This window comes from Oncorhynchus clarkii, chromosome 16 (genome assembly GCF_045791955.1).
Source record: "Oncorhynchus clarkii lewisi isolate Uvic-CL-2024 chromosome 16, UVic_Ocla_1.0, whole genome shotgun sequence".
Taxonomy (NCBI): Eukaryota; Metazoa; Chordata; class Actinopteri; order Salmoniformes; family Salmonidae; genus Oncorhynchus; species Oncorhynchus clarkii.
The window spans coordinates 29380815-29398016 of record NC_092162.1 but is presented as its reverse complement, the minus strand read 5'-3'; the positions used below and the strand labels follow the sequence as shown (position 1 = coordinate 29398016).

Sequence of the window (17202 nt, the reverse complement as noted above, 5' to 3'; positions counted from 1 at the left end):
TAGACAACAGCCCTGAGGTCACTACAACAGGGTGGGGGCCATAACATTTGAAATGTTCACACACATCCCCCAGTTCAACGAGGTCCCTACACATCAATCATCATGACAGCTTCAAAGGGACAGATGCACTATATGCTTAAATAAACACTCACTCTAAAGCGTGAGAACCGAATGACAGGATGCCCATATATGGGCACTCCCTAGAGCACGTGAGAACATCCTGTCAGGAAGTTATGGGCATACACATGTGACCCATGACATAAGGTCATAAATCTCACGTTTGACGTGTGCCGTCTACTGTATTCTCTCGTGTACTTTTTTAATTGTCAAATTAATTAAATCAATCAATTCCTCCACCCACAACAATTCAATGCATTTAAAAATCATGAGAAGGAGTGTACAAATGAATACTTTTGGAAAAGTGTTGAGAGTTGGGATGCAGCCCATCATCACTCTTGTTAAATAGAAATGTACTGACAGTTTTTTGCTTAATATTTTCCCTTCTAGTGTCAATTCTTAGAAATGCAGCTCTTGTTAGAAATGACAGAGGCTGATGTAGAGAAACACATTCAAAATTGTCTCAGGCTGAGCCAAGACAGAGCAAAAGGGAGGCGAATAAGGCCCAGTAGACTAGTGGAAGAGAGAGCAGAACAAGAAAGTGGTTAAAGGTAGGCCTACTGATCAAGCAACAGCAGAGATGGAGCTTCTCATATACCCATCTACAATAAGTTATTGTTTGTCTCCCTCTCTCAAACAGGCTGTCATTTCAAGTCTGCCAGGAGAATCTTGTTGAATCCCAAACGAACACCTTGCCCCTACCAACTTGCTCGGAGGGCACTGTTAACCAACATTATCGTCTTGAATCTGTCGACATAGGCAAGGCAGGGTTGTTAAGATCAAATGGTCACAAGAACGGAGAGAAAGGGCAGTGCCAAATTTTTTAACTAGGCAAGTCAGTTAACAAATTCTCATTTACATTGATTTTGGCTAACCAAACGGCAAAAGGCCTCCTGCGGGGATGGGGGCTGGGATTAAATAGAAATATACGACAAACACACATCACAACAAGAGAGACAACACTACATAAAGAGCGACCTAAGATGACAACATAGCATGGCAGAAATGCATGGCAACATGGTAGCAGCACAAAACAGGGTACAAACATTGTTGGGCACAGACAACAGCACAAAGGGCAAGAAGGTAGAGACAACAACACATCACGCAAAGCAGCCACAACTGTCAGTAAGAGTGTCCATGATTGAGACTTTGAATGAAGAGATTGAGATAAAACTGTCCAGTTTTATGAGTGTTTGTTGCAGCTTGTTCCAGTCGCTAGCTGCAGCAAACTGAAAAGATGAGCGACCCAGGGATGTGTTTGCTTTGGGGACCTTTAACAAAACGTGACTGGCAGAACGGGAGTTGTATGTGGAGGATGAGGGCTGTAGCCATCTGCAGTGTGTGATTGCTGAGTTTATAGTGTGAATAAATAATAAACATTTTGATCGTTTGTATCTGCCCTCGTGGGCGTGGCTTTTTAATTACAGTGTTTGTATATATCATCTCAGAACTGGCCCAGTCTGTTTTGAACAGCCCATTACATATTTTTTTATCTTACCCGGGATGGCGGGATGCCTATTATTTCGAGCCCTGAGTCACTGTAGAAATTGTTGTTAGGTTATCATGTTGAATCCTGTCTATTGTACTTTGTCTAAAACAATTATTGATGTGCCTGTTTAAAGTGCGCATTTAAGTTTACTAATTTGCCTGTGCCTCATCTCATTCTTAACCATAGGACTGCTTGGAGAATATAAGTTCAAAGGAATTCTTAATTGTGCGAGTTGTCTAGGCATCTTTACAGACGTTTTGCCAATATTATTTGGTATATTGCTATTTATTTGGACATAGACAAAAATAATTACATTTATTGTATGAGTTCTTGAACTCAAACGTTAGTTTTTTTTGTCATTATATTAACATATTCACTGCTCTTAGCCTATAATAAAACCTTACTTCCATCTTTATCGAACCAACTACACACCCTCTGCATAAGCAATATTTTTGTTAAATGTGATGCTTATGTTTATCTGTTCCTTGTTTCTCTTCTCTGTGCTGGAGTTATTTTAAGAGCTTGATGGTATAGCAGTATCCTAATAAACCTGACATTAACTTGAATCTTCTTGTCACGCCCTGACCTTAGAGATCCTTATTATTCTCTATGTTTGGTTAGGTCAGTGTGTGGCTCGGATGGGAAAGTCTGTTTTCTATTTGTGGTTCCCAATCAGAGGCAGCTGTCTATCGTTGTTTCTGATTGGGGATCATATATAAAGTTGTCATTTTCTCTTTAGTATTTGTGGGATCTTGTTTTCTGTTTAGTGTCTGTATTCGTTTTCACTTTGGTTATTTTGTTTGACTGTTTAAAAAAAAATCTAAATATCATTAACACTTTCCACGCTGCGCTTTGGTCCCCTCTTTTCGACGAGAGCCATTACACTTCTCTCTTCATTTTACCCACAAACAAGTTCACCTATAGTCAAGTAAAGCATATTGTTTATTTTTATTTTTGCCAGTATAATTTAGCTAATAATCTACTAATTTGGTAAGGGTAATTCAAACCGTTTAGTGAAACATTATTTGCTGTTGGATTGAAGTCAAATAAAGGTATTTTTTATGTTGTATGTAGAGCGGCCAGGCAGCATGCAGCTTTGACGTGCATCGTCCAAACAGCAGCTGAAAGGCGAATGCGATCTAATGCCAACATCTCGCCGACATCTTGCGCACTACATCTTCTTCCTGTATCATGTATACATCGGGCCGACGTTGGAGAGATGTATGTGTGCTGTCTGGGATGTACATACCTACCAAGTGGTACAGTATTTGGAATTTCAGTACAGAAGAAAGAGCATTGGTATTGTGGTAAAAATTGGTCAGCTATAGAGCTAAGGGTAAAACAGAGTTAGTCTGAATGCTTTGGAAGGTTTCAGCCTGGATGACAGACTGTTTTTGTGTTCAGTATCACTACATGGCTGCTATCTATGTGGCTACATGACATCTATATATAATTCAGGAATGACCTGATGGAGCACTTCCTGCAGATACGCATGGACAAATACTGGGAGCCCAAATCCTGTGGAAGAGGCCTTAAGTTGGCTGCCAACATAGCCCCATCCCAAAACCCAGCAAGGAGGTCATTGCAACACACCCATCAAGATCAAGGACACTTGAGGGCTATTCTGACTCCCGTTGTATCCATGGATATGGTCCTCCTTGCACTACTACAAATACACTCAAATGTAACAATTTGTTATCACTCTGCATCTGCAGCATTTTATGAAAATCCATTCACTGTATGATACTACTGAACACAGAAGCTCTCAGTATACAGAAGCTCTCAGCTACTTTGTGCTGTTTATTTGACCTTTTATTAATGTAGATCAAATAAAATTGTACCGTGAAATGCTTACTTACAAGCCCTTAAACAATGCAGTTCAAGAAATAGAATTAAGAAAATATTTTCTAAATAAACTAAAGGAAAAAATAAAAAGTAACACAAAAAAATAACAATAATGAGGCTTTATACAGGGGGTACCGGAACCAAGTCAATGTGCGAGGGTACAGGTTATCGAGGTCATTTGTGCATGAAAGTAGGGGTAAAGTGACTGAATAGATAATAAACAACGAGTAGCAGCAGTGTAAAAACAAATCAATATACATAGTCAGGTCCTACCAAGAACCCTTGATGGGTTCAACACCAGCCTTATTAGCCTTTAAAATGTAATTCTTTATGACAATACATTACATATATCATACAGCCTTTGAGGGCCTAGTTACACCCTAACAGTGGTGTTAGGAAACCCCTGGTTTACAGGCCACATCAGGCCTGTAGTTCACATTATGCTGGCTTCCAAAGTGATGTGAAAGTCCTATTGCCAGAGTGAGAATATCCAACAATTGGAACTTTTAAATCACCCACAATCTGCATTCAGAATGACCCGGGATTAGGAATATTGATTAATGGGACTACCTAAATTATCTAAACTAGGACAACTCAGTAAGAGCTACAATAACTACAACTACTAACAGATTGGATTAGTTTATAAATCTATGTAGCATAAGTTTAAGCAACCAATCAATATGCATGCAAAAACAGACATTGAAAAAATTCTGAACATTAGCCTGCAATAGAGCATGCTGAGAAATATGATAATTACGCAATAGTTGAGTGTTTTACACCACACAAAGGAAAAATGACAGTCACACTCAACTCTGGTTATTGACACTAATGCAATGGTTATTTTACACCTCTGAGTGTTGAATTGAACTCCTAAATCAACACGAGATGTTAAACTGAAACATCAACACTAAGGAATACCAGATACATGCATAAATATTCCCATATATATTTCTCAAACTCCTGAAATGACAGTTTAAACACTGAGGTAAACATTCAAGCTCAGGCAAAATATACGATAAAGCTTATTCAGATTCTGAAGGTTTCTACCTAGAATCCAAAAACGGTTCTAAGGATGAAAAATGTTGAACTCTTTGCCTAAAAAAGAACCCTTGTCTTCCAAAAAGGGTTCTTCAGATGAAAACAGTTCTTGGTAGAACCTTATCCCTCCTCAAATAACCGTTTTTTTAAAGAGTGTATATGGAACTAAACGGGGCAGAGGCAAGGGCCAAGCTCGACTGCTAGTTAGACCTCATACACTCTCCACAAGGCTGACACACTCCCAGACCAAGGTCTCCCTAGGGAAAGAGGTATTCTGACCTTAATGGGACTTCCTGGTTAAATAAAATAAAAGAAAAGACCTCACTCTTCACTGGTCAAGAATAACTCTGGAGGCTTGAACCAGAAGGAGAGCAGGACAAACAAGGTTTCCCAGAAACACAGGTATTCTTAAGGTATGTACGGATATGATTACTGCTGGCCATCACTGTTTGGCAGTAGCCAAGACAGAGTCCATCTACAAATTTCACTGGCAGTCAGACCTCACACTCACTCACAATGTGATACGGAATCGCTATTATTTTTAATTTTTAGAACACACTCAAGAACCTCCAGAAGCTAACCAGCTAACTAGCTACAAGCTATTTAGTCATTGTTAGCCACTGCTAGCGGCTTTTACCTTTTACCTTCTGCACAGCCAGCCAGTTTTTTAACCTGGATAATACTCGCCAGTCCAGCTTCCCTGCCCCATCCACCGCTGCCCCCTGGACACTGATCACTTGGCTACATAGCTGATGCATGCTGGACTGTCCATTAATCACAGTACTCCATTCTGCTTGTTTATGTTTTATCTGTCGGCCCCAGCCGCACGCAGGCTCTGTGTGTAGTTAATCCGACCTTCCCTGCCTAGTCAACGCCATTTTACCTGCTGTTGTTGTGCTAGCTGATTAGCTGTTGTTGTCTCACCTACTGTTTTAGCTACTGTTTTAGCTAGCTCTCCCAATTCAACACCTGTGATTACTGTATGCCTCGCTGTATGTCTCTCTCAAATGTCAATATGCCTTGTATACTGTTGTTCAGGTTAGTTATCATTGTTTTAGTTTACAATGGAGCCCCTAGTTCCACTCTTCATACCCCTGATACCTCCTTTGTCCCACCTCCCACACATGCGGTGACCTCACCCATTACAACCAGCATGTCCAGTGATACAACCTCTCTCATCATCACCCAGTGCCTGGGCTTACCTCCGCTGTACCCGCACCCCACCATACCCCTGTCTGCGCATTATGCCCTGAATATATTCTACCATGCCCAGAAATCTGCTCTTTTTATTCTCTGTCCCCAACGCTCTAGGCGACCAGTTTTGATAGCCTTTAGCCGCACCCTCATTCTACTCCTCCTCTGTTCCGCGGGTGATGTGGAGGTAAACCCAGGCCCTGCATGTCCCCAGGCACCCTTGCATGTCAACATCAGAAGCCTCCTCCCTAAGTTTGTTTTACTCACTGCTTTAGCACACTCTGCTAACCCTGATGTCTTTGCCGTGTCTGAATCCTGGCTTAGGAAAGTCACCAAAAATTCTGAGATTTCCATACCCAACTATAACATTTTCCGTCAAGATAGAACTGCCAAAGGGGGAGGAGTTGCAGTCTACTGCAGAGATTGACATTACTTTGCAGGCTTACTTTCCAGGTCCATACCCAAACAGTTCGAACTACTAATTTTGAAAATTACTCTCTCCAGAAATAAGTCTCTCACTGTTGCCGCCTGCTTACCGACCCCCCTCAGCTCCCAGCTGTGCCCTGGACACCATTTGCGAATTGATCGCCCCCCATCTAGCTTCATAGTTTGTTCTGTTAGGTGACCTAAACTGGGATATGCTTAACACCTCGGCAGTCCTACAATCTAAGCTAGATGCCCTCAATCTCACACAAATCATCAAGGAACCCACCAGGTACAACCCTAAATCTGTAAACAAGGGCACCCTCATAGACGTCATCCTGACCAACTGGCCCTCCAAATACAACTCCGCTATCTTCAACCAGGATCTCAGCGATCACTGCCTCATTGCCTGTATCTGCTACGGAGCCGCAGTCAAACGACCACCCCTCATCACTGTCAAACGCTCCCTAAAACACTTCTGTGAGCAGGCCTTTCTAATCGACCTGGCCCGGGTATCCTGGAAGGACATTGACCTCATCCCGTCAGTTGAGGATGCCTGGTCATTCTTTAAAAGTAACTTCCTCACCATTTTAGATAAGCATGCTCCGTTCAAAAAATGCAGAACTAAGAACAGATATAGCCCTTGGTTCACTCCAGACCTGACTGCCCTCGACCAGCACAAAAACATCCTGTGGCGGACTGCAATAGCATCGGATAGTCCCCGCGATATGCAACTGTTCAGGGAAGTCAGGAACCAATACACGCAGTCAGTCAGGAAAGCTAAGGCCAGCTTCTTCAGGCAGAAGTTTGCATCCTGTAGCTCCAACTCCAAAAAGTTCTGGGACACTGTGAAGTCCATGGAGAACAAGAGCACCTCCTCCCAGCTGCCCACTGCACTGAGGCTAGGTAACACGGTCACCACCGATAAATCCATGATTATCGAAAACTTCAACAAGCATTTCTCAACGGCTGGGCATGCCTTCTGCCTGGCTACTCCAACCTCGGCCAACAGCTCTGCCCCCCCCCCGCAGCTACTCGCTCAAGCCTCTCCAGGTTCTCCTTTACCCAAATCCAGATAGCAGATGTTCTGAAAGAGCTGCAAAACCTGGACCCGTACAAATCAGCTGGGCTTGACAATATGGACCCTTTAGTTCTGAAACTATCCGCCGCCATTGTCGCAAACCCTATTACCAGCCTGTTCAACCTCTCTTTCATATCGTCTGAGATCCCCAAGGATTGGAAAGCTGCCGCAGTCATCCCCCTCTTCAAAGGGGGAGACACCCTGGACACAAACTGTTACAGACCTATATCCATCCTGCCCTGCCTATCCAAGTCAACAAACAGGTCACTGACCATCTCGAATCCCACCGTACCTTCTCCGCTGTGCAATCTGGTTTCCGAGCCGGTCACGGGTGCACCTCAGCCACGCTCAAGGTACTAAACGATATCATAACCGACATCGATAAAAGACAGTACTGTGCAGCCGTCTTCATCGACCTTGCCAAGTCTTTCGACTCTGTCAATCACCATATTCTTATCGGCAGACTCAGTAGCCTCGGTTTTTCGTATGACTGCCTTGCCTGGTTCACCAATTACTTTTCAGACAGAGTTCAGTGTGTCAAATCGGAGGGCCTGTTGTCCGGTCCTCTGGCAATCTCTATGGGGGTGCCACAGGGTACAATTCTCGGGCCGACTCTTTTCTCTGTATATATCAATGATGTTGCTCTTGCTGCGGGTGATTCCCTGATCCACCTCTACGCAGACGACACCATTCTATATACTTCCGGCCAGGTCATCTACAAGTCCATGCTAGGTAAAGCTCCGCCTTATCTCAGTTCACTGGTCACGATGGCAACACCCATCCGTAGCACGCGCTCCAGCAGGTGTATCTCACTGATCATCCCTAAAGCCAACGCCTCATTTGGCCGCCTTTCGTTCCAGTTCTCTGCTGCCTGTGACTGGAACGAATTGCAAAAATCGCTGAAGTTGGAAGTTATCTCCCTCACCAACTTCAAACATCTGCTATCTGAGCAGCTAACCGATCGCTGCAGCTGTACATAGTCTATCGGTAAACAGCCCACTCATTTTTACCTACCTCATCCCCAAACTGTTTTTATTTATTTACTTTTCTGCTCTTTTGCACACCAATATCTCTACCTGTACATGACCATCTGATCATTTATCACTCCAGTGTTAATCTGCAAAATTGTAATTATTCGCCTACCTCCTCATGCCTCTTGCACACAATGTATATAGACTCCCCTTTTTTTCTACTGTGTTACTGACTTGTTAATTGTTTACTCCATGTGTAACTCTGTGTTGTCTGTTCACACTGCTATGCTTTATCTTGGCCAGGTCGCAGTTGCAAATGAGAACTTGTTCTCAACTAGCCTACCTGGTTAAATAAAGGTGAAATAAAAAAATAAAAACATTTAAAAAAAACTCCACATGGCTCTTGTCAGGGACACTGGAGGCTTGAGCCAGAAAGACAGACAAACAAGTCAGTTCCAGAGAAAACAGGAAAATGATCCATGTTATGTCATCGTCCTTCTTACAAATGCTTTGCGTGGACAATAAATCCCTCTTCATGATGCATTTGGTGCAATCCATCACTTTCAAAAAACAAGAGGAACACAGCATGCATGCATTTCCTCTTAATCAATTTGTGATCACTGATCAAAGATTCATTGTACTGTACATGTTTTATTTCATCCATTTATTTAATTTGAATCCCTTGGTACATGTTCAAATATAAAAGTTCTAATTTGAGCTACAAAATTAGCAAAAATGCTACTATAGCGTTTAAAAAACTATCCCCAGGAGACCAAGAAAGTTTAAAACTATTTTTCCTATCTAATGTGAGCGATATGCATGTCCACTTTCCTTGTCCCTCGTACAGTAAATACATTATTAACTGAATAATGGACGTTTACTGCCCGCTGGCTTGTGTTGCTGAAGTGATTAATAATGGGGCCTGCGCCCCAAATGGCACTTTTCACTACTCTTAAAATAACAGGTTCTAGATGGAGGGACATTTACAGAGAGGCAGGCTGAGGGGCCACTAAATAATATATCCTGTGTGTGTGTGTGTGTGTGTGTGTGTGTGTGTGTGTGTGTGTGTGTGTGTGTGTGTGTGTGTGTGTGTGTGTGTGTGTGTGTGTGTGTGTGTGTGTGTGTGTGTATATACGCATGTTTGTGTGTGAATGTGATTTAACTGAATTCTCAAGATATACTCAGAAAAACAGAAAGCCTTTATTTTTTTCCAGCAGAAAATAGACATACAGAGCCCCATCTGTAGTAACAAAAGAGTCTATTAGGCTTATCCATCTCATACTAAGAGGGAATAGCTTGTAAAATTGGATTCATTCGAATTATACAAGTCTGGACTTTGGACCACAGGGGTTGCCCAAGTTAAATATATGAAGCCATGTGATAATGTCGACCGGGAAGAACAGTCAATTAATAATTGAATCAAAAAGTGGGTTAGATCGTTCAGTCTCTGACACAATTTCACAAGGCACACACATGCACAGACACAAATACACAAACAGCACGTCAAGTAACAAGGAGTAACAGAAGTATGCCTCCAGGATGCTCTCTACCAAGACCCTTGAAAACTCAGCTAATACGCATCGACTTCTGCTGTCAAATTAAGCCTGCATAACCGCATTACCACATTATTTCATTATATACCGTTAGTCAAACCTCTTCAACCGAATGTTGCTAACATAGCCCCAATCACTGTAGAATCTGATAGTTGGAGATCTTATGAATGAACATGAGTCTTCAGGATGACAGCATACATGGGTTATTTCCCAAATGGCACCCTATTCCCTATATAGTGCACTACTTGTGACTAGGGCCCTATTCCATTAAATAGGGAATAGGGTGCCTTTTGGGATGCAGAATTGAGGAAGGCTAGCTCCCCCAAGGAGAGAGATGTATAGACCCAGACAGACAGGCGTAGTTGCTTAGGCTAAAATCTCCAAACCTGAGATGTCATTTAATTTCCGCCTGAATGACAGATGGACGCTGCAAGGTGAGTCATTAGAGACCAAACCTGAGGCAACAGGGATAATTTCAAGCAGAAAATTATCAAATAAGATTAAACAAGAGTAGATGTGGGCTGTTGCAATTCAGGTTAGAGTCCTGTAGACAAGTACAATGAAGTACTCATTACAATGTTGCATGTAGGTTTCCTCCCTTCTCTTGGATTTTTTATATCCATGTACCCATTTATGCTAAACATGTTTAAAAATATTTACTCTAAAGCGCTACCATGCATGAAAATTCTCTCTCACAAACACACACCAGCCTCAAATGGGGTTGAATGTAGCCTAATTGCCTCTTGTCGTTGCAACATGATGAAATTCAATGAAACAAATTAATCAATTTGTTAAAGCAACATGTTAACAGTCAATGGAACCAGCTTTGGAAAGAGGCAGTATCCATGGTGCTAAAATATGAGGGAAGACGAGGAGCTGTCCTTTCAGCACTGTGGCATACACTCAAGCGACAAGTCGCCTTTGCATTGCAATCGCCCAGTCAACCACATAATTCATTATAGGACTAATAATGAAGTAACAGCTATGAGACTTTACATTCTACATCGAACCACACTTATGTGATGATAAATAACATTATTTCTATGTTTGAAGCATATCATGGTCCATCGTTTATCTCAATCTAAAATGATGGATGGGGACATAATCACTGAATAGAAATCGAAGCTCAGAACTGGTCATAGAGCATTAGATGTATGGTCCTGCCTAACTGACTTTGAGTCATAAATCTATAACACGATGGATAATACAAGTGAAACTGAAAGATCGCTACTGTATCCTCAGCCATTTCAAGAGCTCCGGAAGGAGAGCAGTGGTAAGACTACTCAATAGACTCATTTTTTGAGGAGGAATACACATTTGTTTATCAAAATGAGAGTTGAAATGTGAATACACATTGTTTTACTATCGCACTCCTTGCATATGAATGGTGTACTTACACAAAAACTCCGAAAAGAAGAACTCGTACGCCAATCTCTAATGCCAGCTCTCGTATATTTTTCCTCAGGTCGGGGGGTGACATATTCATGATTCTTGAGACAATCCGCCAGGTAGAATTGACAAGCAGGAGTGGTCAGTCTATAAAATAATCCCTCTTTTGACTGGGGCTTTTTCGGTGTCAGGCGCGTCGGCAACCAGTCGTCGTGCCCATCTGTCGCGACTCAATTACCTGAAACAGAATCTTCCCTCCCCTCCTCGCTGCCGAGGCTCCACTGTCTGATGTCGCACCTCGTCTGATGAAAAATACTACTTCATTGCATGAAAGTCTCCTTTCTCCGTTCCATCAATTACCCAGTTAGGTGAGAGACGGGAGAGAACGTTGGGCACAAAACTATAAGAGCATCGAGGGAGGGAGGCAGACTCTCCTGAAAGGCGGGAGATGGTGAGAGGAGGAGACAAGGGGAATACAGGAGGAAGAAAGTGAACAGGGATATGATGCTGAGTGGCACAAAGTGCATGTGGGGAGTTGAGCGAACACGTGAACTCTCGCTCTCCCCCTTTTTCTCCCTCTGTTTCTCATACCCTCACTCTACCAGAAGGAGCAGGTGACTTTTTAAACTGGTTTATCGGATAACCAAGGCGGGTACACTGTAAAGGGGTTGCCTTGAATGTGACTAACTTACAGAGTGGCAAGTAAAATTATGTATTTCATATTACAGTATACATACTTTAATATAAATTCAGTATCAAAGCAAGTACTGCGTAATGACACTATACAATACCGTAAAATGTACTGTATTACACTGTAATTTTTTTTTAATGCTACCATAAATGGAATGAATGAATGAAATTCATTGAGGGAAGGGACTTGTATTTCCAAGTATTTTACTGTAATTTCAGGGGATTGGTACAAGCAGGTTGGCTGCTAGGTAAAGTGTTTATACATTACAGCATATTAATGAATATTTGGTGTTTAATATGACTTACACTTTTAGAGGCCATGTCAAAAGCTTCCAAACTGGCAGTGACTACAGGGCGAAACAGACCATAAGGACATGGCAAAATTCTCAACCATTTAAGGTTTTCCCTGACTAAATGTCCCGAAGCTTCTGCGCATGTTTTGGTTTCCACTGGATAACACACCCACAGTCAGATTCCACAGCCACACTCTCAAAATTGGCAAATATGATTTAATTTAAGGTTAGCAGGGTTAATAGACCATTTTTTTATGCTGCTGATACTCGCTGTTTTTCATCAATGCATAGTCACTTTACCCCTACCTACATGTACATGTTTCCTCAATCACCTAGACTAACCTGTACCCCTAAACATTGGCTCGGTACCAGTACCCCCTGTATATAGCCTCATTGTTACTTTGTGTTTTTTTTATTTGTATTATTATTTTTTTTTACAAAGCCCATTCATAAACATCAACATCCTGCCAGACAGGATCTAATCTACATTTGCCTTGCATTTTAGTTATCGATGTGATGTTTGGCGGAAACTATTCAGTCAGTTCTATACCTGCCTGGCTCAGTAGCAGTGTGGGTGGAATGAGCGACCTCGCCTTGCAACCAGAGTGTGAAACACGTGACGAAATAAAACGTGGGAATCTGTCTTGAAATGAATTGTCAAAAACAATACATTTTTCATATATATATACTGTGTAACATTTTATGATTTTCTGTTCTCCTCATTTTATTTCAAGAGTGCCAAATTCAAGTACTGTTAAGCACATCAAGCGAACTCTGGGTTAGGGATAGGCATAAGGTTAGCAGTTTGGTTAAGGTTTAAAATCCAATTTTAAGAAGAGCAATTGTAGAAATGGGCGGGATTTAGCAATAAGTATGACTTTGTGGTGATGTTAACTAGTATGTGACCATGTGTTTACTACTTTACGCAGGGGCACAACTTTACTGGAGGGGATTGGGGATCATGTCCCCTCCAGTTTTATCATTGCAATGTGTGTCACGCCCTGACCTTAGAGATCCTTTTTATTCTCTATGTTTGGTTGGGTCAGGGTGGGAATGTTTTTGGCCGTGTGTGGTTCCCAATCAGAGTCTATCGTTGTCTCTGATTGGGGATCATATATAAGTTGTCATTATCCTTTTGGGTTTTGTGGAATCTTGTTTTCTGTTTAGTGTTTTTTCTTGACAGAACTGTGCGCTTTCATTTTCACTTTTGTTATTTTGTTTGAGTGTTTTTTTTTAAATAAAAATCATGAACACTTTCCACGCTGCGCTTTGGTCCACTCCTTCGATGAGAGGCGTTACAATGTGGCTGTGTGAAGACAAAGCTTCTAGAAGGCTGGAGAGTTGAGCATAGTTCAGCGTATACAGTGAGGGAAAAAAGTATTTGATCCCCTGCTGATTTTGTACGTTTGCCCACTGACAAAGAAAATATCAGTTTTATTTGAACAGTGAGAGACAGAATAACTAAAAAAATCCCGAAAAACGCATGTCAAAAATGTTATAAATTGAGTTGCATTTTAATGAGGGAAATAAGTATTTGACCCCCTCTCAATCAGAAAGATTTCTGGCTCCCAGGTGTCTTTTCTACGGGTAACGAGCTGAGATTAGGAGCACACTCTTAAACGGAGTGCTCCTAATCTCAGTTTGTTACCTGTATAAAAAGACACCTGTCCACAGAAGCAATCAATCAGATTCCAAACTCTCCACCATGGCCAAGACCAAAGAGCTCTCCAAGGATGTGTAGCAAAAACCAAAAGAGATCGGACTCCTCCCCCAGTGGTCAATCCAGAATTAGAACCACATCAGTGGACTCTGGGACCACTGTTGGACTGGGAACTACAGGAAGAGACTGCAGGGACAGAAGACAACCAGCAGGGGGAGCCAAAAGAACAAGATCCAATAGAACTGGAGATGAAACAAGAATCAACCTACGTAGGTGCTGAGGAGGAGTGGTATGAACACCTCCATAAAGCCAACATGTCAACGGAAGAAGATTTATGGGCATCCGTGCTGAGAGACCTAAAACTGGATTGAGTAATAATGACTTTTGCACTCACAGGCAAAGTGAGTTGCACTCACAGGCAAAGTGAAGTAAACATCAGAGAATCGTTTGGCAAGGTAAATTACTTTTTACTATACTCTACCTGGTTTGACTACTTAAACATTTCTGCACAAGCTAAAAGTTGACTGGTGTATTTTGAAACCTATTTAAACTACTGGAAGATCGCCCCACCTAGAAAGAGTAAGAGAACGCGAGCTAAAAGGGAGATACTTTTTCACTCAAGGCTTATTTGCAAATAGATCCTTATTGGAGGTCTAAGAAGAAGCCTTAAGAAACGTTGAAAACTCCTGAAAAAAGAATTAGTTCCATCTTTGGGGTGCCAGAGGTTTACATAGGTGGGAGATAACATCATGCCAGTAAGACTCATAGAAAGCAGAAGGATTAAGAATACATTGGTCGAACACTAGGTAGGAGGAAGTATTAAGTGTTACTATAAAGAATTTGGCAATATTAAGAGATACTCAGTTAAGCTGATTATATTTGCAATATTATCTGGCATAGCATAACGCATTAAGGATTGATTGAGCATTATTGATGTATTAGGACTGTATAACCATTTAACTGTAATAACGTGTATAAGACAAAAAACAGTGACTTAATAAAACTTTGACAACTAGGCAAGAGTAACGATCTGGAGAGCAAACGCCTCTGACAATCTCACTGAACGGAAAGTGACCCTGGTTATAGGTTAAAGTGATTGCACTAAAGAATATTTCATTGTGTGGACAATAATATATCTTTGGAAAAGTCAAACATATAATACTAGTTTCCAAGTGACTACTAGCTGACGAGCATAATAACTAACGGAAGATTAGTTTTTAGGTATTGATATATAGAGAGGAAGGCACAAGGTAAGGGAGTATAGGAAGAATCTATAAACATAAAGTAATAAAGTACTCATCTATCCAAGGCCCCACACTAGACCGGGAAATAAGGGAGTGACAAAGTGAACAAAGGAACAAACCCAACTCACGCGAAAGGCCAGTACGAATAAATAGAAGGGTTGGTAGGACCGCACGGCTAGGCCCTTGTTACACCGAAGTAACTAAAATCCTAAAGTACTCTGCCTAGCCAGAGGACGGGATAGAGGCTTTTGCTGCAGGCGACGGGCAAAAGTCAGCACCGTGACAGATGTCAGGGACAAGATTGTAGACCTACACAAGGCTGGAATGGGCTACAAGACCATTGCCAAGCAGCTTGGTGAGAAGGTGACAACAGCTGGTGCAATTATTCGCAAATGGAAGAAACACAAAAGAACTGTCAATCTCACCCGTCCTAGGGCTCCATGCAAGATCTCACCTTGTGGAGTTGCAATGATCATGAGAACGGTGAGGAATCAGTCCAGAACTACATGGGAGGATCTTGTCAATGATCTGAAGGCAGCTGGGGACCATAGTCACCAAGAAAACAATTGGTAACACACTACGCTGTGAAGGACTGAAATCCTGCAGTTTCCGCAAGGTCCCCCTGCTCAAGAAAGCACATATACATGCCCGTCTGAAGTTTGCCAATGAACATCTGAATGATTCAGAGGACAACTGGGTGAAAGTGTTGTGGTCAGATGAGACAAAATTGAGTTATTTGGCATCAACTCAACTCGCCGTGTTTGGAGGAGGAGGAATGCTGCCTATGACCCCAAGAACACCATCCCCACCGTCAAACATGGAGGTGGAAACATTATGCTTTGGGGGTGGTTTTCTGCTAAGGGGACAGGCATCAAAGGGATGATGGACGGGGCCATGTACCGTCAAATCTTGGGTGAGAACCTCCTTCCCTCAGCCAGGGCATTGAAAATGAAAAGAGTGGGAGGCCCCGGTGCACAACTGAGCAAGAGGACGAGTACATTAGAGTGTCTAGTTTGAGAAACAGACTCCTCACAAGTCCTCGACTGGCAGCTTTAAATAGTAACCGCAAAACACCAGTCTCAAAGTCAACAGTGAAGAGGTGACTCCGGGATGCTGGCCTTCTAGGTTGTGTTGCAAAGAAAAAAGCCATATCTCAGACTGGCCAATAAAAATAAAAGATTAAGATGGAAAAAGAACACGGACACAAAATACCCAAGAGGTGTAACCATATCACCTGTATATATTAGGCCAGAGACCTGTTACATAAATAACCAGTCATGTCCACTCGCCAGACAGGTGCATGTCTAATGACCCAGAGCACATACAGAGAGCACTAGTTTTGCTGACTATCCTGAAATGTATAATGGTCACACATGTTCTGGAAAATTCTCAATATATCCCTCTTCTGGGACTAAAAAGCCACACACACTTCCAAATTCAACCCAGTACAAGTGAGAAGGGAAGCACCTCAGCCCACCCCTTTCTCATTCGTACTGAGGCAGGACCAAAAATATCCCCTCACATAGCTAAAAATAATTAAAAGATCCCTCCTCATGCCAATCATCCTTCAACATAGTGTAAAAGCATGTGCATGCATTTCTCAGCCTTGCCTGAGTGTCAGTTATGTAAAGGAAAAGATAAACAAAAAAATACCCTTATAACGTCGTTCTCAATATGACACCTAAACAACTCTAACAACTATTTGGTCATAAGTGAAAAAACCTCTTAGAGGATTAAGGGCATGTTCCGTGGACTCTTGTAACTGGAAAACCCTTATATCTAAGCAAACAGAAATTCTGAAGGTCCAACATTATTTATCATTCAGCCTATGTGTATACTCTAAACATATTCATAAGGTGCAGTCCCCCTTTTTGCACATGGCACAGAAAATTGAGTCAGCATATTCGATAGGCAATGACTTGAAAAACTACAAACCTCAGATTTCCCACTTCCTGGTGGATTTCTTCTCAGGTTTTCGCCTGCCGTATGGGTTCTGTTATACTCACAGACATCATTCAAACAGTTTTAGAAACTTCATAGTGTTTGCTATCCAAATCTACTATTTATATGCATATTCTAGCTTTTCGGCATGAGTAGCAGGAAGTTTACTCTGGGCACCTTATTATCCTAGCTACTCAATACTGCCCCCCAGTCCCAAAGAAGTTCAATTTGATTGTTTATTTGCGTATTGATTGACTTGTTTGGATAAGTTTAT

General features: G+C 41.9%; 1 protein-coding gene across 1 annotated transcript in view; it reads right to left on the bottom strand.

The window, feature by feature from the left end:
* Positions 1-11197, bottom strand: part of LOC139367551 (phospholipid phosphatase 4-like) — a 115266-nt gene extending 104069 nt beyond the window's left edge. Inside the window, exon 1 of the mRNA XM_071105799.1 lies at positions 11109-11197. Within this exon, the coding sequence (XP_070961900.1) occupies positions 11109-11197 (89 nt within the window). The remainder of the gene's footprint in view (positions 1-11108) is intronic.
* Positions 11198-17202: the final 6005 nt, after the last annotated feature.